Source organism: Barbatula barbatula, assembly GCF_947034865.1.
Source record: "Barbatula barbatula genome assembly, chromosome: 3".
NCBI lineage: Eukaryota > Metazoa > Chordata > Actinopteri > Cypriniformes > Nemacheilidae > Barbatula > Barbatula barbatula.
This window is the reverse complement of record NC_136764.1, coordinates 22,122,175-22,143,003: the sequence shown is the minus strand read 5'-3', so window position 1 is coordinate 22,143,003 and position 20,829 is coordinate 22,122,175. Positions and strand designations below refer to the sequence as shown.

The 20,829-nt window shown below is 39.7% G+C and overlaps 1 protein-coding gene across 1 annotated transcript; it reads left to right on the top strand.

The window, feature by feature from the left end:
- Positions 1-649: 649 nt before the first annotated feature.
- Positions 650-16,961, top strand: fam49ba (family with sequence similarity 49 member Ba). The gene is made up of 11 exons (XM_079452640.1): positions 650-821; positions 9,569-9,658; positions 10,758-10,879; positions 11,224-11,329; positions 13,069-13,205; positions 14,168-14,245; positions 14,970-15,086; positions 15,194-15,273; positions 15,368-15,494; positions 16,309-16,379; positions 16,542-16,961. Exons 2-11 carry the CDS (start codon positions 9,586-9,588, stop codon positions 16,606-16,608), a joined length of 978 nt encoding a protein of 325 aa, XP_079308766.1. The 5' UTR covers positions 650-821; positions 9,569-9,585; the 3' UTR covers positions 16,609-16,961.
- Positions 16,962-20,829: the final 3,868 nt, after the last annotated feature.

Genomic DNA, 20,829 nt, shown 5'->3' with positions numbered 1-20,829 from the left:
GTTCTTATTGTAAACAGTTATATGCAGAAAGGTCATTCTACAAATCTGGTGCAATAAATGATTTTAACAACGAATAGCTTGTACTTTATGATGATATAGAGTTTTGTTGAAGAAGTTTGAAGTCTTTAGGTTTGTTTTACTAAATACTTTGTTTAATGTATATACAATGAACTTCATTCATAAGAACGATGCTATTCCATTTAACCTATTGGTTGTAAAAAAAGAACACTGGGCCAGTAACAATACATTTTGTGACAGCTCATCAATATTTGGTCTAGTATTGGTTTTTACATTCTCAGTAAATGTCTACAGTTAAACAGAACAAAGTATGTTTAAGCAAAATAACGCTTAACATAAATCTAAGATTGCCATATGTTTAACAACATATCCTTAACTTAATTCAATGGTTTCACTCGGATAACTTTCAACAAGAAACACACCGTTCACGCACACATTCGTTGTTCTGGTCTTCACTCGTGTATTATGCGCCTGTTCCGTTTTGTCTGGCACATTTTAGTTGATAATCGTAAAGTTGTGCAGAATGTTAAAAACGAGGTAAAGCACCACAGACCGAGCAGTTCTTCGCTTCCTCTTTCTCTGTGTTGAATCAATGCCTTTTATAGTCGTGGGCACAGCCTCTGAAACGCTCGACCCATCGTCGCGTCGAGCGCGTGGCGCGCGTCCGACGCGAGCGCAACACTTGTGATTGGCCAATCCGGAAAATGTAGACACACGCCACGATCTTCACAATGATCCGCTGAGCAGAGCGACCCGCAGCGTTTCCCGATATTTACATTTCACCGAATCGCCTGCGGCTCAAGGTAAGAAAGCGGTTTTGACATTCACGGTCGTTTTGCGCTGCGCGACGTGACACCTGCGGGGAGCTCAGGTGAGCTCGAGCCGAGGCTCCGTTTAAGGTATCCGCGGGCTAAAATCACTACCGCGCTCCCGAAACTAAACTGAGAGAAGAAATATACCTCGAGCTCAACACACGCGAACAAACAACGTTGAACTTTCGCTTCGCGTGACGTTTGTGTGAGCGCCGGTGTGTTCGGTGCAGCCCAATGGACGGAGCCGCCACGGATGATTTATTTCACCTTGGTGGTCATTATAGAGACCAAAACATGCGTTTTCTGATGAAACGGAGATCATTTTCGTGAACAAAAGCAAGGGTGCTCGGACTTCCTCTCTGTTCAAATAGATCATGGCACTTCCTGATTTTGTTTAGTCAAAACACGCATTCAATGCACAGCGAACTGAGAAAGTCGGTCACACAGCCGCAGGTCGCTTTCAAACATACATTTTCCCACGTCGTGCGTGTTTTGCAACATCCGACGGTGTCAAATTGTTACTCGGACATCAAAGCGTCATAACAAGTCACTATTATAAATCCTGCGTGCAAGCAAACGTTTTGTTCTCCTGCACGTGTACTACGTCATTGCACACTCCCGCGTCCTGTGTTTTTTAATGAAGCACATGAACTCTAAATATTGACACAGCACCTCCTCGGCATTTATCAGCTGCCCATCAGAGTAAGCGAGAGTTAAGATAAAGCACTTGTTGCTTGTAAACAGAAGTTATTAGAAGCAACAACCTGCTGATCTTTAATGACTTGAGATGTCAAGCACGCACACTTTGTGACGTCTGGGTGACTGTATGTCTGGCATTAGCTGAGCGTGTTTGTGTACTTTACATGCCCGGCAGGCATGAAGCAGTAGGCTCTTCACAACATGGGTGCCTGTCCTTTCACTATGTTTGATTCGGCTGCGGACTGTGAGATTTCAGTCTATGATAGTCTTTTATTCTTTACTTTTCCACGGTTTGCTTTGGTTTTGCACCGCGCACCTTAAGATCTACGTTTACATTTAGTCATTTAGCAGACGCTTTTATCCAAAGCGACTTACAGATGAGGAAACATTGGAAGCAATTATAACAACATAAGCAACAAAATGCATAAGTGCATCAAATCCAGTCCATTAAAGCCTAGCACAGTATACAAAGCTAAGAATAGTGAGGTAAGTAAATGAACGGGGAGAGTAAATGAATCCGTCATGTTTGGGTGTGTATGTCGATATGCATTTGAAGGTTTGTAAACGTACAGCGAGCTATAGCTTCCTCTCAGTTCGCGCCTTTAAAGGTGGGAACCGTTTTTTGAAGATATTTGTTCAACTTCCTGGTTATGCTCTGTCGCTTGAGAGGGTTGCTTTATCAGTCTTTAACTGAAAGCCATCATCACTTTGTGGTTAAACACTTTTTTTAAAACGCACCCGTAAGCATCACTGCTAGATCAAGAGCTGCGCCAGATGCATTCGTTTACAAAGAAAAATGCACTTGCAAACAGACCGGTTCCTTTATATTTATTAGTAAAAAAAATAGGCATTTGATCATTGAATGCTTTATTTTTCACATGCAGTACAGATAACAGTTTCGATATTGATGGTTACTCCATTAAAGATGCGACAACGATATTTAAACACTAAGAATCCGCAGCATGTGTGTTTTTACAGAAGCACAGAGAGGAGAAACACCTGTGCTGTCATGCTAGGAGAAGCGTGTTCATACAGGCCCAATAGCTGCAGCTCGCATTTGCTTTCTCCTGTTTCAGCCCGTGGCGTTTTCCATGCGGCTTAGTTTGTTTGAGGAATAGAGAAGTGAATCCAAAAGCACTTCAACAGCCAGTGCATGCAGAAGTCATGTAAATGAGCACAAAAATAAATCGTGTTGTAGACTGAGGAAACAGAGCTGTGTCAAAGTGCATCTTGGTTTAAGTGCGAAATAAGAATTATTTTTGTTAGTTGAACGCAGACGTTTCAGTGCAAACAGGAATGGCGTTGTTTTTACGGAGGTGCACAAAACTGACACAAAATGCAAAGTAAGAGTGTTACCCCAGTGCATCAGAGATGGAGAAATGGACTGATGTATGGAGTTAGAATTGATGCGATTACAGTGTTTTACGCTGTTTAGATCTTTTAATTGACAGGATGAACCCACTGTGCCAGACATAAAAAGAGAATTAAAAACTCATTCAACCAGTTACATTAACTGACACATTGGGGTTGCTTGGAATCAAAGGTTTGTAATATTTACGCTGTTAATCTAAATTGCTTGGGGTTAATAAAAAGTACAAGGAATGAAAAATGGCAAAAGTAGGAATGCACCAATATGTATATTTTAGCCAATAATGATAACTGGCAATTGTTAAATGTTGGAAGCCAATAACCGATTGGCCGATATACAGTATCTTTTCATGTGCATTTTTCTAAGCCTGGAACAAAAGGCAATAAGTGATCAAGTGCATTTATTTGAAAACATTGAATGCAAGAGAACATTTACAGTAGTTGTTTTTAATCATGTACCAGCCTACAATGCACTAGTTAAAGATCCAGACTTAAGTGGTATGATGTTTATTTATATGGCCAATAATATATTGTGCATCCCTGAGTCATAAACATTTGTTATGCTGTAATGGCCATCGCACATTGAGTCTGACATTTTGGCACTTAAATGCTGGGTTCGATTTCCTGCATTTTTCGCATCCGTAGCATGCAATGTCATGAATTTGACCATCAGAGACACCGTGCAAAAGAGTGCCAAATATGAAAGAATCGCATACGAAAACTTCAGACTGTATCTATGTGCACAGACTATAAGACTTTTAATTTCTGGATAGCTTGATCTTTAATTGAATGTAGTCTTTGCTTGTCGTATTGCTTTATTTTCTCCATACTGTCATTAAAGCTGCAGTCATAACCTTTTATGGTTTAAATAAACAAAAATCTCTTACTGAATAATTGCGCAATAATTCAGTTTTAAAACTCTCTCCTCACCCAGTTTCTAAGCGATAAACTTGTATGCTAATGGTTTATAATTTGAGCTGCATGGTCAGATTTAGCAGGAAATGACAGTTGTTATTAAACCACGTAAAAAACTACGTAAGGTATCCTGCAGTTTTTTGTTTCAAACAGGGATGGCGGTAGACAGGCAAAAGTAATAAATTGCAGCTTTGAAGACAGCAAAAAATGTTGAATGCCATGATGATTGTCCAAACATTTTGTTACAGTACAAACACTCTATAATGAATTTGTTTGCTATTTCACCATTCTAAGTTTCATATGTGACCATGCCTGTGAAAATCCAGGTTATTGAAAATTATCAGTAATTGACGGAAAAATCTGAAGGCCGTCCATCATTTTGACGGATTGCAATAAGGGCAACTTTTAACTCCCCGTTTTGTCATTTACCTTCATTAGAGTGTGACCGTAGGCTACTACCCCTGCCCTGACCATGAGCGCAAATGGATGTGGTTTTCCCTTACTTAGAATTAGGGGTGTACCGATCCCGATACTCTGGATCTGTAAAGCGTCGGTACAGACATTTTTTGTTGGATCGGGTATCAGATGTGGTGGGACGATCTAAAATCAGATCCGTGCAGAATAATACTATCAAGCCTTAAGAAGGATAAGGTATTAGGAAAGTTCTGTAAGAGGTGCTAAATTTGAACGTTTTCTTATGTAATGCGACAGCTTTATGTGAGGAGAAAACAAAGATCATTAAGTTCACGAAAACTCCTGTCATCTGTCACTCTCCTTTCAAGCATATTCTAGTGTTTGATGACAGTCAGGACGCTTCTCTTTCCAAAATGTTCAAATGTTTAAATTATTCTGCATAATCACTAAATCTTTGGTTTTGTTTAAAAGGATTGTATTTTGCAAGAGTTGGAAATCACTGATGGGTGTCTTAGTTGAAAGCATCCGAAGCGGTCTGATAAGCTTGTTGCGATAGTTGGTGATACCGGTTATACACGGTGTTTAACCCGCTATCGGTTACATCACTTGCCCACCGCGGCAACATCAATAAAAACGTCTAGCGCAACCTCTGCCAAAGTTATTATTTTTTTTTTCAGTTTTCTACATAATGTAACGAAAAAAAATATGAAGAGTTTGGTTAGAAAAAGAGATAACTCAGTTTTTTTTTTCTTGTGCATTCCAATTAATATCAATCAAACTGCAGTTGTTTGTTTTGATTTAAGCCGTAATACAGAATAAAAAATACAACTAACTTGCACAATAAAAACATGATTTTTGATTGATTGTTATCTTATTTTGTAACCGAACTTGCTATAATCTTGCTATCTTAAACGTTGCCTGAGTAAGGCCATGTCAAAGATTCAAATCATAATAAAATAAATGCTTGAAATCAAGCTTTGATGCTTCTTATCTCATGTTCAGATGTCGCTCAACAAGGTAAATAACCAGCTTCAAATGACACAGTATCAATGATCTCCCTTCTTTTCAATTGACTAATACAATTCTAGCTATTATACGCCGTTAATGCTATTGGTTATTTTAAAAGGCCTCTGCATTTTTTTGTTGAAATAACTTAAACGCATCAAATTTTGAGCTTTAACCCACCATAAGGGAAATATTAGGCAAATAACAATGAGGTTAACTAAATTAACTAATCTACTTCAATAAACTAAATTACCCCTGAAACCTGATTGGTTGAGTGAAATGTCCAAGGGTCAACAATGATGTTGAACTAAGAACATCTTTCACTTGGTCAAATCAGAAAAGCCAGATGCCATAACATCTAATGTCCACCAGGAGGCAGTAAAAACCTTCCACACTCACACTGCAAAAATTGACTTTCTTACTTTTTTCTTAGTCTTGTTTTCCAGTAAAAGTGCCAATGGGGTAAGAAAATAATCTTGAATTAAGGTTTACCTCTTCTTAGTCACTCAATCCAAGAACATTTTTCTTACCCCACTGGCAGATTATTTTGCTTGTTTTAAGCACAAATTTACTGAAATTTCATATTTTGGACGGAAAACAAGACTTATTGTCTGAGGTCATTTTGTTCATAAAGAAAATGTATCTTGATTTAAGTATTTGTAGACAATTTGACTGGAAAACAAGATTTTTTGCAGTGCAATGCCCTCAATCCCAGTCAATTAGATAACCATCTATGACCATAATACTATCAAGGTCATACCAGCTGGAAGCATTTCTTCAAAGCAACAATATGACAACATATTAAGAAATCATGTAAGCAAGACATTTCTTTATAACTAAATGTGTGTCTGTGGATGATGTGTCAGAACGTGTTAGTGACACCTCTGTTATTGTCCTCTGGGGTTTGTGGAGAGTGGCGGTGGATTGTTGTGTCTCTTTTGGCTTGTGGGCAGAGGGGCTCAATGTCTCATCCGTGATCACACCGTGGCGGGTCAGGGACGGTTTGCGAGTGAAGAGGGGATTTTTTCTCAGGTTCATGGGAAGTTCATCAGACACATTTAGATTTTCTACAACTGCAAATGTAGAGAGCACCTGCCCTGAAGCATTATCAGATATTCCAGGAGAAGTCTCAATGGGTCATGAAGATTGTTTCATAACAGACTAATTCTTAGCATCTGTGTCATCGCTAATTAAACCAAGTGTTTATTACCAGATTCAATCAAGTCTGAGGAAGGAAGCAGATGTCAGAATATCCGTCATAGAGCGGATGGAGAAGTGACCGCTTCATGTGTCTGACTCGTGGGTTCAGTGCTGTGCATGCCGTGTCGATGTGTAGTCTGTCTGTCTATCCAGATGGCAGGAAATCGAACGGTTTTGAGCTGACGTGTAGCAACTCTGTTTGCTTGAGTAAATAATGGCGGTGAACAGGGTTACCTTGACCTGTCAGAGCGGTTTTATGCAAGATCTCTGAAGTGTTGCTGTTATTTTACTTAAATGTAAAGTGTGTGAATTCTAGAGGCAGCAAACGCAAAAGAAATCGCTAACACTTTTCTTAAAGCATATATGTATAACGCATTTTACAAGTAGTTTTAATCCCTTGTAATGCATCTTATAATGTCTCATGAATACTTGTAACTACAGTTTATACATTAAAACACTTAAAAATATTTTTTTTCATTTCATATTTTTAGTTTGGTTATAATTCAACTACATTGACTGAATTACAACACACATTATAAACCATTATAATGCATCATACCATTTAATAACACTTGATAATGCATTATATCTAAAGGCTTTAAGTAAAGTCTGTGATGTTTAATGTATTCTGATCTTTATGTATAATATATACCTTTTTTTTAGATACATTTTAATAGGTTAATATAATAGAATAATTTACTGTCCAAATAAATTACATTGAAAAAAACTATTATTTGGACACAAAACCAATGCAAGTGAATGGGAGCCAGTTAACAACATATATCAATGTGGCTTCTTTTAAATATATATATATATTCAAAATATGGTCTTTTGTGTTTTATGAAGAAAGAAAAAAAGTCACCCAGGTTTGAAATGATGGGAGAATTTTCATTTTTTTGGGGGTGAACTTTCCCTTCAAGTACTAAAAGCGGTACTCATTTTCTTCTAATAAACACACAGCGCTTTAATGGCTTGCGTGCCTGCGCTCTTGCGTGTTTAGTTGACAGCCTTGACTCCTAGAGGCATCCTGCAGCGTATCCGTCCCTGTCCTGCCGTTTCGGGGTTAATGTTAACTCGGTGTGATGTGTCACGGTGGAATCTAGGTCAAGAGACGCACTGCCGCAGACTGCCGTAGACCGCAGAGCCTCGCCTCCCCTCGTGCACGTGACGTCCCTCCCCTCTCTGTGTCATATGACAGGGAGGGGTCGTATTCGTCTCTGGTTGGGTGATAGTAGTAGTAGTAGAAGCGAGAGCACATGTACACACATGCTGTCACATGCTTAAGCACGAGCACTGCAGTGGACCGAAAACTGCATCCACACCCAGACTGTCAGTCTGTCATTTAAACCGAACGCAGCTGATGTAAGGCCTGAAATCTAGACGCGGTCAGTATATGGATCCTTTCTACATTTTATTATACCGTTCAATTATTAGAAGGTTTTATAAAACTCCTTTCAATTCCCAAATTGTTTTCGAATGGCCCGTCTCCACACTCATCATTCATTAATTCAAATCCTTTCAACTCTGTTTGCCTACTACCGTCCCCCGTCTTCACCGCGGCAGTCTTCTCCCATTGGCTGTCGGCACATTTTGGGTTGAAAAATATTTTTAGGCTCCATGGAAACAGCAGAATGTTCAGGCTCCCCCTTCAGCCAATGGGATTCCAGGGTGGGTATTTTTAGTCAAATGAGAAACCTCAGTTCAGATGGTACCATCCTCCCCCCACCTGAGGGGTGTAAAGCTGGCAGGGGGGCTTAGGGGGTTCAAGACAGATACAGCAGTGCCTGTTTAGCCCTTCTGGCCGCCCTAAATTCCACGAGTTCTCCATTATGCCCACATGGAAGTATGCACTGTAGGTCAGTGAGACGCAACATCGATTTACATTCTTTCAAGGTTTAGAATCAAAGTCCTTTGAAGAAGTCTTTCAATGAGGTGATGCTCTGTTTACGTGGCAGTGTTATTTCATCTACTGAGTCCATGTTGAAGTCACCGCAGGAGCTATGACTCCTGTGCTGAGCTCAGGGACAGTCAGAGAAGGTGAATCACAATGAGAACGCACTCTTTTCAGGGAACATACGATTCTTATTAGAGCAGATTTAACCCAGGCCCGCAGGGAGGGGTCTCTTTGGAGTGTCACGTTTGAGCTTGAGAAACACTTTGACTGCTAGGGGGCGGCATGATCCTGCAGTAGGATCCACCCAATGACTGTTTGACGTTCTCAGCATTCTGTAGCTTTAAACCTGCAGTCGAGATGGGTGGCTTCTTGTTTTCTAGAGGTTCTCAAACGTGTCGTGGGAGACCGCTAGTATTGCACATTTTGTGTGTGCCTCATCTGACACACCCGATTTAAGTGTGAGCGTTCTTTATACACTGCTCAAAGAAATGAAGGGAACGCCTGATCATCACCGCTTAATACCGAGTCGGTCGACCTTCAGGAATATCAATCAACCCGCAAGGTAGCATAAGTGATTCTGAACCATTTTCACAAATAAAAGTGACAGCAGGTACACTGGGGAGGCAAGGGTGGCCTGGGGAGGCCCATTCTCAGTGGGTCTCGCAGATCTGGATGATGAAGGCATTGATGCCATTGACTGGCATTGACTTAATTCTTTTTAACAGTGTATTTGCATATTAAGGGTTTCTAATATATAGTTTAAATGCTGCAAACTATGTTTACATTCATTAACTTAGCATGCTAATAAAAAGTATAGTTCTAAATAAATGCACAGTATGTCACCTATCGTTACTTGAAGATCTGATGCTAAATTAGACTTTTATAAGGACGACGTATTAAAACTGAGGTGATATGAACTGAAAACGTATTGATTTAATGCACAATTTTTATCATTGTCAATCCTAAATTCATTTTAAGAGCCTGTCTTTGACTTCTAACTGAAGAAGCTTGCTCAGCTTCAGCTCTGTCAGTGGCATTGCATACTTTTTTTGGCTTAAGTGGAAACTCGAATGTGCAAAAGTTAAGGTATAAATGCAGTGTGACGCTGTTTGCTGTACAGCTTTTTCATGAGAGAGAGAGAGAGATAGCAGTAATGTCTGTCTTGCTTTAGACTGAAGCGTATGTCAAATCCATGAAGATAAATCTGTCAAAGATGCTTTTCTTTGTTTATTCTCTCCTTTAGGGCTCTCACAGTTCGTAATGGGGAATCTGATCAAGGTTCTCACACGAGACATTGACAACAATGGCGGGAATTTTTTCCTGGACTTTGAAAGTAAGTGTTGTGATTTCTGCAGTGCTGAATGCGCCACTGTATGAATAAATCATTCGCATTACCGCCTCATTGCTTACTCGTTGCTGCATTGTTTACAGTGGTGTTGTTACTGTATGTTGACTCATGTGCCAAGAGCATTTTAGAACGCATAGTATGTTTTTGAGCGTGATTGGCTTTTGCAATTGGATTATCAAAAACCTTGTATGCCAAGCTAAAATGTTTTAGTTTTAAAAATGTTATATTTACATTTTTATTATTTTGGAGCAAAAAGGCAACACCCATCGCAGCCAAGCTGCCATATACATAATTATATACTGTATACATACAGCCGCAGAGAAAAACTAGAAGCCATTTCGGAGACCATTTTTCTGTTTTTAAATTGACCATCTTAAGGTATGTGTTAGGTACAATGATCATTTTTGTTTCATTTTGTGAACTACTTAAAGTCTTTCTACCAAATATCAAATAAATGTATTGTTTCTATTTGCATTTATCTGCAGAGAACCAAAACTGGAGAAAAGGGTCAAAATAACAGAAAAGATGCTCCGTATTTTTTCAGACCTCAAATACCAACTTCATATTCACTTTTAGGCAATGCAACGTTATATTTTGTACATTTATTTGGTGAAAGTGTCTTTTTACATTGCTGTTGATTCTGATGAGATTCAACAGACATTGAACTGGAATGGTCACAGTACATCTAGAAATGCTGAATAAATGAACACAAAGGTCTTCTGCGGCTGTATACGGTTTGACACTTCGCTGTGTAGTTTACTTTATGAGCTTACTTGTGTGGCATGTCATCCAGACGGTTCATCCACATTGAACGTATGTCTTTCCCATAACAGACTTGCTACGTGACTATGAGCCAAATATTTAGGTTATTTGTAGTAGATAAAGATGTGGCACGTTGATGTATATGACATCTATTTTAAAACACACCAAGCATTTAATGTCCGTCTTATCGCTCGCACACCAGTTATTACCTTTTCGCATGCCAGAGATTAACACCTGTTACATAGAAGCAGACTCGACCCAAGATTACTGTCTACTGTGAGAATTCAGCTGATCTCTCCTCCGCATTCTCTCCGCTCTGCAGATGCCAAGCCCACAGAAGCAGAGAGGAGAGTATGGGAGGAGGTCAATACGGTGCTTAAAGAGTCTGTGAGCATACTACACGACCTGCAGTCTTACAGCGGAGCAGGTGAAGCCATCAGACAGGCAAGTACAGTACCCATAATGCATTTCAGGCTCTCCAGACATCAGGGGGTGCTTTCATAAGCGGTACAGCATGGTGCTGCAAAACAGAGATAAAAGAGATTTAATCAAAAAACAACGAGTGCTTCCTGTGATAAGAGCTATTAAAATAGTTATTAAAAGTCGGCAGTCGAGAATCATTGAGCGAAAATAAGCTGTGTCCTGTTTATATGGGCACCCTGGTATACGCACGCTTGAGGTGTGAAGCGGGTGCCAGTTCCCTAATTCATTACATTTCTGTTCCTGCTAATGTTGAAAAATGTTTCCATATCCCCAGTTGTGTTTGACTGTGTGTGTTCTTCCCTCAGGCCATACAGCATCCGAACGATGAGCGTGTGCAGGAGGGGGCGTGGACCGCTGTGGTTCCACTAGTGGGCAAACTAAAGACCTTTTATGAGTTCTCCCTCAAATTGGGTACAGTACACTAAAACCATAAAAGATAATACTGCTGTTTTTACCTAAAGGCGCAGGTGATAAATGAGAGATTAAAACAATGAACTTCATCTACAGTCCCAGTTTAGAAGATGCTTTGCTTGCTTGAATGACTCCTCACGGGGATATATGGTCCACTGGCCCACTTACCATTTTAGCGTGTAGATTAGTGGCTGCTCTGATCTTATTTCAGCCTTGACGGCGATGTAATATATAATAGATAATGTACAATCAATTCATCCCTGTCGGAAGATAAACCCTGACAGGGTTGTCAGTTTCGTAACACCCTACAGGGTCTTTTCTATAGTTACCTAATATAAGAACTGTTTATATCGGTTTAATTTGCTGATTTTTATTATACAAAAACAAATCGACAGCATAGCGATGCATGAATTTTTAAGCAGTGTGGTTTGCAAATAAACAAATCGTATAGCATCACCTGATACGATTAACCAATCAGAATTGAGTATTCTGGAGAACCTGTCAATAACATTTTATGTTATACAGACCTTTCTCAATAATGCAATGGGAGAACTGAAATGACGCTACCCGTCGCAACCTCACGATCATTTATTATAGTTTTGCTACCTGTTTTGTGTCTGTGTGTATTTCTAGTTATGCAAGTCATAACAATAAACACAAGTCATGTTTTAGGATTAAGAACCTTCATCCTTCAGTTCAGTTCTGATGAAATGCTCTTGTTCACGGGAGACCAGCCCGAAACAGAGCAGTAGTGCATTATAATTGGATTAGCACGCTGCTTGAGCAAGACCAATTTCTTCTTCACCGTCTAGTAAAATGCAGCTCTCTTTATCGCCATTATGTTACAGTAGATCTGGGTTGTATAAACAGCTTTAAGTTATTGCAGAATTGAAACACATGATGGCTTTATTTCCAGACCTCAGCATGTGGTGATGCTTGCGGTGGACGTTACAGTGGATCTGAAAAATTGTGCCGTTACATTTCACAGACATTGTTTGAGGCACAGTGTTTGTCCTCAGCATTCTGTAGCTGATGCTTTTTCTACCAAAAATGATGATTATTAATGAAATAAATGTATTATAATATAAGTAGTAACACTTTATTTACCATCATGCCTTCCTGGATGTAGGACTTCCATAATTGTATAAGTTAATGCTGTGCTGTTATCTTATACTGTGCTCAAAGGGCACATTTATCCATCATTGAAATAATCCAAAAACAATTTATTGCATCATTTTTGGTAAACATTGGAAACGGGTCTCAGGGGTCAAATTGAGCTAATATATTGTTTCAGCATGTCATGTTAATTCATTTTAAACCATTGTGTTCTGTTCAATAAATACAGACTTTAGCATAATTATGTACCATCATCAATGTATTTATGTTAAAGATTGATTTGAATGTGTTTTTTACTGTGTGCGTTTTTGTAAGTCGGTGGGTTGGAGAGATTCAATCGGAGGGATTGATGTTGAGAAATAGGTCACGGCCAAATAAAACCTGACCTGGCCCTTAACATACATAAGCAGCAGCCAGTATGCGCGCACCGTGCTCAAAGATCTGAAAAAAACATCAAAGATCTAACATCTCTCTGTCAAACACATCTGTGTTTATCCACCAGAGGCTTGATCAGATGGCCATCTGAACTCCAACTCTTTCCGTGCTTTATTTATACCTCTATCAATCACCATAGTCATAAACATTTATCAGGGGGTCTTTCTCTCACTCTGTTGGTCCTGTAGAAGATGCTCTTCAAGACCTGTTGGAATTCCTCACCAGCGCGCGCTGCAGTCCGACGCAACATCTGGAGCAGGAGCAGTCCCTGGCACGGCAGTTCGCAGAGATCCTGCATTTCACGCTGAGGTTCGATGAGCTGAAGGTAAGCAGGCACCCTCGGGTCCCACTGAAGTCTTTTGCTCCATCACTTCGTAATGCGCTCAATCCATACAGCTGTAGCGAAGCTCAGATAAGATGTGAGGTAGCAAAGACGGCGGGCAAGAAGGGAGTCTGTGTGATATGTAGAGCAGAGTAGGAATCAGTCGAGTCAAGTAGATGAACACAGTAGCACAAGAGAGCTACAGTAGAGCATCGAGGTCGTCCTCGTTCCACACCTGCGTATCTTTTCACGTCCAAGATTTTGGAATCGCACACTCAAATCAAAAACACGCAGAACATCTAATGACAAAACATCAGATGCAAGTTATGTCCTTAGACTTTTCCTCAATGGAAAATGCATCACCAGAAGTTTACCTACCTTTTTCTACCAAACTCCATATGGCGACAAATATGTGGAATATTTCTCCTATTATGCAAGTAAAACAGAAACTCTTTGGAAGTCTAAAAGAAATGTAAACATTGTGGGAACAAAACCGAGAGACGACATGCATTCTACCGTCTAGCGTATGAAGGGTAGTGTATCGTCTCGAATGGAAAACTTCTTTTCATACTACTTGGAAGTATAGGTGGGCAGTTATGGCCGTGACCTTTTTCTGTCAAACCTGAAATTCGATTTCAAAGATTTATGTGCGCATGTCTGAGAGCGTAAATAGGAAAAGTCTTGAACGGAAGTAGCAGTAAAATAACGCATAAAAGTCTGCATGCAAAAAATCGTTACATTTGCAGTTCGTTATGATTTTACTGATGAGGTCTGCCGACAGACCTAAAGAAAGATCAAATGTCCATACACTTGTATCATTTCCTTATCGCTTACTTGAATTCATATATTCAATGCAAATGAAATATGAATGAAGAAATGTCCCATTGTGTACTAGCGATAAGTTGAAATATGCCCGCATTCAGCTGCCAGTTCTGCATTTTAACGCTCACCTACTCTCTTGCCAGATGACCAACCCTGCCATCCAGAATGACTTCAGCTACTACAGAAGAACCCTGAGTCGCATGCGGATCAACAATCAAGCAGTGAGTGTATCCGGATTTTGCTTTTCATGCAAATCGGTCTCATTATCAAAGGGCTCATGTTTTGCTAATGCCCCGTTCCCCCGTGTCATGGGGGCTAATGAGAGCACTTCTATTCTCTAATGGTCTGGATCGCTAGGTTACAGCACAGCAAATCCTGACACATCGCTCTCATCTCGCGCTCGCCATCTCTTACTCTTTTCCTGCATTCATTTTCTACGTCTCCCTTCGCGTTCTTTCATGTTTTGGCTGACGCAGAGCAAAGCGCGCTCGGCTGACGTTGAGACGGTTGAGCGTGTTAATGACTTGAGTCTCATTAGCGGGTGCTGTATCATCACGGAGGGTCTCAAAAGGGGTCGACACAGAGGATCGTTGACCTTGCCTCAGCAATTAAAAGCACTCTCTGAGAGGAATAATTACGACGCCACCTTTCATCTCTTGAAACGTGTGCTCAGCTCCGGACAGATGCGTATTGAAGCAGGATTTGCATTTCGTTTTTAGCATAGTGTCATGAAGGAAATGTTTCGAGAACTGCCTTTTCAGCACATCTCAAAGCCCAGTTTTCACTTCCATTTTCCTGATTAACTACTTGAGGAAAGCCGAGCGAGGAAAAGCTCATACATAACCTCCAAAAAGCCAAATGGCTTAACTCACCCTCGTCGTGTAAATCTTCACATCTTCGCATTAAGAGTATTAATAAAATGATCTATGTTGTCTTTTTTTAAAGGCAGAGGAGCATAATGAGGTTGACAACGAACTCGCCAATCGCATGTCTCTCTTTTACGCCAATGCCACACCCATGCTGAAAACGTTAAGCGATGCCACAACTAAATTCGTATTAAAGGTAGGTGTTGGATTTGCACAGAATTGAAAGGCTTGTCCATATCTCCCCCAGTTTTAGCCAAGAATGAAACTGCATTACTTGAACTAACCGATGCTTTCTCTGAGCAGCATGCAGAGTTACCAGTAGAGAACACGACAGATTGTCTGAGTACAATGGCAAGCGTGTGTAAAGTCATGTTAGAGACACCGTAAGTCCACACATCTATTTTTAATCGTCCCTTCTGTTTCCTCGTGTAGCAGGCTGTAACTTTGTAATTTCATCCCTGTGTGTGCATTGATCAGGGAGTACCGCAGTCGCTTCGCTAGTGAGGACACAGTTTTATTCTGTCTGCGTGTGATGGTGGGTGTGATCATTCTGTATGACTACGTCCATCCTGCTGGAGCCTTCGTCAAATCCTCAAAAATCGATGTGAGTTTAATTTTCAGTGTGATCAATGTTCAACCGGGGTGTCATGAGATAGATGGTTTCAACAACATAAATGTTAAACGTAACGTTAAACATCCTTCCAGTTGACCTCTGCAAAGAATCTACATCTGTGGGGAAGTTTACATTTTATTGATTACAATTAATATATAAAAAATATTAAACATGAAATAGATTGTGTGCAGCCACTAGCTAGACCGATAACCAAACACAAGAGTAAGTTAACTTGGGACCAGGTGCGTACATCCGATGAAACCAACTCTACCAGTTTTGACAGTGACTGTGATATAAAAAATGTGATTATCAATACCGTTTAATTCTGCATGATAATGTGATAATATTGTAAATAATTTAGAGCCGTTTAAAATTTCACCTTAAGAGCCACTATGGTTACAAATTCTCCTCCTCCACATACTCGTATTTTGAATGTGATCCATTGATCAAAAAGGTCAAAAATGTTAAATAAAAAAAGCTGAATGAATTTGACCGAAAAAAACATTTTTGTAAAGTAAAATGACATGTTATGTAAATTTGCTGTCTAATTGTGTAATTCGACATTTTTGAGCGCATTTCAAAAACACATGAATTCATTTAAATCCTGTAAAATAAAACTGCGACTTTTATCCATTACATTTTTATTTAATGGTTATTTTCAAAACATATTTCATTAGAATTTGGGCTAATATTGCTGTCATCATTTCTTGACCTTGGAATATCGGACTGTCAAGATATCCGATTTTTCAACACATGTTCAGTATACTTTTTTTTAAAACACAACTCTCCTTTTTATATGATACAGATGAAAGGATGCATTAAGGTACTGCGATTTCAGCCGCCCAACAGTGTGGAGGGGCTTCTCAATGCGCTCAGGTTTGTGAATTGCCTTTTATACATTCGGTAGTTGTTCAGCGTGTATTCTTATTGCATTATCAATGCCTGAACACAGCTATTGAATATACAGCTCAAGTAGTTCGGTTTGATTCACTAATAAATGATTCTCATGAGCTGGTTATTGTCTGTTGTGTGTCACAGGTACACAACGAAACATTTGAATGATGAGACTACCTCCAAGCAAATCAAAAACATGTTACAAGCTTGACAGTGTCTACCCAAAGTATTACCGCTCAAATACATTTGACCAGACGTTTGCGCAGCTTTTGTAATACAGGAATAGCCATGTAACATGTGGCAGCTACTGTTGACAGTCTGTTTTTATTTTATTTACATTTTATTTGACTAGAATTAAAGTTGTTTGGCCTTTACATTTTAATAAAACGTCTTTGTTGTGCTGAGATGACAGAGATGAGCTGAATTAATTTCTACCATGTTCCCTACGGTTGACTGAGCAGCCAGTCTGTTTTTTGTGTGTATTTTAATGTTTGCTTTATAATGACAAATTTTACTGTGACTTTTATTAACAACCGAACTGAATAAACTTATTTGAACCAAACCAATGGTGTGTGAACAGCTTTTATATTAGGACTTATTTCTGAGGCCACATCCTTTTTACTAGCATAATATCAGGATTATACATATCCAGTGTTTATTCCAGTAAGTCATTAGTTATAATACAGATGTAATTTATGATTCTGACCCTTTAAATCCCCACAGAACACTCAAGGAAGCCAAATAACTGAAGCAATAAAAACACATTTTGATAGAAATCCTGTGTACTAGATGTAACATCTCCTCAACTTTCCACAAAACAGACAGGCCGCGCTGTCCATTGGCCTTTGATGGTCAACTGCTTTATCATAATGGAACATGATTCCCGCATCATCCAGCCCAGGAAATGGAAGTTTGTTATATGAGTAATACATTCCCTGCTCCAACTTACTGCTAAAGAATTTGATCTGCCTCCCTCTGGAACCGCACTCCATCTGCGAGGGAACCTCACCCAGTTTGTATTACGATTGGATCTGCTTCGTATCTGTGACCTCTGCGGTGTTATTGTCTCACTCATCGGCTCTGGGTTGAGATCGCACACTCTTTCCTTCTGTTTGTCTGGCTGTCTCAGCGTGTGTAATCAACAGGCACATATTTTCCCCCGGAGCATGTGTGATTCTTGCCCTCGCTGTTCCGTCTTTCCTCGTCGGAAGCCCACTGTTTTTTTAATGGCTTTCCTGATGAGCTCGGACACTTTTCCCAGGAGGCCAGTGTGAGGCCAAATCCCTGTCTATTCACTCTACCTCTGTGAGAAAGATACTTGCGATGACTTCCTGCCAATACCACCGAGTGTGCGACCCATAATTCCAGAGCGATGACTCGCAGTATGGGCTGCATAATGCAGACCAAACACCATATGTTCATTATGGCATTTGATTCCGTCTTTAGAAAGTTACCACAGAAACCCAAAAAGACAAAGACTGCACTCACGCTCATGTCATTTCAAACCTGTGTGACTTTCTTGCTTCTGCAGAACACAAAAGAAGATATATTGAAGAACAACACTGGCCCCCAATGACTATCACTGTGTGGCCACGAAACCATTTCTCAAAATTTCTTCTCTTGTGTTCCGCCGACGGACGAGTCACAGGTTTTAAATGACATGGGGGTGAATAAAAGAGAGTTTTTATTGTTGGATGAACTCTTTAAGAATGTGATTTTGCCACACTACACATAAAGCCGATGGACTTTACCCCAAAGCTGCTTTCCGACACAAGGAAGCAAGTTTCCGACCTTCAATAGCTGAATAAATGTGAGTCCAAACTGGAATGTTTGACTTTGAGAGTCCTGACTCATACTCGCATGAAGTAGTGAAGTGAAACGGATCAGTGATAGTGATAACAAACAGCACTGTAATGTTTGCATTGTGAGTCAGTCGGATTTGAGCTCACTAGCACCACTGGATACCGTACTGCTGCCCACTCCCACGTCCTGTTATGGGAAGCCTGTTTTTATACTTCTCCTGGCTGTTCCCTTATAACTGTATCAAACATTCCCCTGTGGTCTCTGACTGTGTGTGTTGTGCATGAGTTAGTTCAGGAGCAGATGACGTGAATCGGTGCCGACTCAGATCTGCAGATGGCAGCAGTAACTTGTGAGACCGTGTAGATCCATATGGTGACCAAACATACAGTTTAGTCAGAATGACGGGGAAATAATACTGTAAGAACACGTAGACTCCGTTAAGACTAAAGCAGTCCTACCGTTCAACTAAACAACTTACTGTAGCTTAAAGGGACAGTTCACCCGAAAATGAAAATTCTGTCATTATTTATTCAAGTTGTTTCAAACCTGTATGACGTTGTTTTGTTCAGCTAAAAACAAAGACATTTGGAAGCATGTCAGTAACCAAACAGTCCTTGGGCACCGTTGAGTATTAAAAAATCTACAATGGTAGTCAATGGTACCCCAGAACTGTGTTGTTTTCCTGCAAATATATTTTGTGTTCAACAGAACATAGACATGTATACATGGTTTGAAACAATTGGGAATAAACTAGGGGGAATAAATACATTTTCAGAGTATTTTAAGTCATTTAAATTTTGGGGTCCCTTTAATGGGCTACACGTTTAATATGATATCTGTTTATTTCTGTCTTTTCTGTTCACTTCATTTGTAAGTCGCTTGGGATAAAAGCATCTGCTAAAGGACTGAATGTTGATGTAATATACAGATTTGTTTTCAGAATATATAAGCTGACTTGAGTTTGTTTCCTATTCCCATTCCCCTGCTCAAAGCAATACCACATTTGCAAATGAGTTTAGAAAAGGCTGCTTAATTCAGTCTCAAGTCCTTTAATCTTTGCTTTTAAGTAAATTGGTCTGAATACATTTACTGGAAAACCCAACCTTAAAGGGATAGTCCACCCTAAAATGAAAATTCTTTCATGATTCACTCCCCCTCATGTCAGTCCAAACCCGTGTGACTTTCTTACCTCCGCAGAAGATATTTAGAAAAAGGATGGTAGCCGAACAACACCGACCCCCATTGACTTCCTCAAATTGTATGGACATCTCTCAAAATATCTTCTTTTGTCTTCCACATGAGGGTAAATAAACGATGACTGAGTTTGTATTTTTGGGCGAACTATCCCTCTAATGCTTATTAGGAAAATCCTCACCGTCACATTCAACATTCAACAAGTCTCTTTGTTTTAATGGTCTGGCCGTGGGCACAGCAGATGCGGTCAATGTTATGGAAAGGACCCTCAGCGTGTTACTTCCTACGGGGGCGTCCTCTCTCGTCTCTGTATAGTCAAAGACGTTTTCAGCAGCAAATAAATACGCAACCAAAGAGCATTCACTAGTCAAGCACGTACAGTATGTCTTTCCACATGTGACTGTGTTTGTGTACTTGTAAGCGTCTTATTTGTCTGCATGTGCTGCACTGTGTGTGGGATCTGGCAGCAGGACTGTGGCAGTTGTCCAGCTGTCATTGAGTAATTGTATTACTGTAATTAGGTAGCGTACTCCCTAATCCACTTCAGTCAAAACACTGGCCTGTGTCTGACTCACCCTTATGCCTCTGTCATCAATTACCAAGACACGGGCACATTCTCATTACGCATTTCTGAGTTCATCAGATCCAAGCCAATTATAGTGTATAAGTTATTTTATATTGAATCCAAGTGTACATATCAATATTTTTGCCAAACAATGATGGCCGATTCCGACGTTATGGACGTGACATAAAAATGCTCAGAGAATGAGTTTGTTACGATTATATTGAACCAGCTGTTTATATTTGACTAAACCTTTGTTGATAGAGTCTAAACTTCAAAGGATGTCAGTCTTTGAACAAATGTTCTATTTGAAAAAGGGAAATAAACATGCGTTATGGATGTGACAAAAAAAGCACAGTGTTTTTTGGAGACGGCAAACTTTCTGTGAAAAAAAATGCACAATCCAGAAGCAATAATACCTGGATATGGAGAAGGGATGCCTCTTTATATAACTTTATTTTAATTTTCATGTGTCCATTTATGAGGAAGCGTATGTAACGTTATGGATGTGACAATCCTGAAACTGACACTTACCTGACAATGAAAAATAAAGCACTAAAAATAAAACAAATGCTTTACAAATCTGAAGAGAGATCTCGCATGGGTATTTGAAGCACCAAATGTTAATATCTGAGCTGTTACCATAGTAAAAGACTAGATTCTTTTCATGGTAAGGTTACTGAATTGCCCAAATGCATCCAACATTTTATGATGTTACCATTGGAGACTCATCATCAATATTGTAGATCAGGTAGAGATATAAATTACAATATGCTGTATGTATAGATTGTACACACATGCATAATCTGCAACCAAACAAAAAAATGTATATTAGGCATTGTTCGTCTTTGTCTAATGTTCCAGTAATGGTGT

Bases quoted from the DNA above. Each gene is read 5' to 3' on its own strand.
- fam49ba (XM_079452640.1), top strand. From the start codon at position 9,586: ATGGGGAATCTGATCAAGGTTCTCACACGAGACATTGACAACAATGGC. The intron at 10,880-11,223 runs GCAAGTACAGTA...TTCTTCCCTCAG, and splicing joins CAGGTGAAGCCATCAGACAG to GCCATACAGCATCCGAACGA. The intron at 15,274-15,367 runs GTAAGTCCACAC...TGCATTGATCAG, and splicing joins AAAGTCATGTTAGAGACACC to GGAGTACCGCAGTCGCTTCG.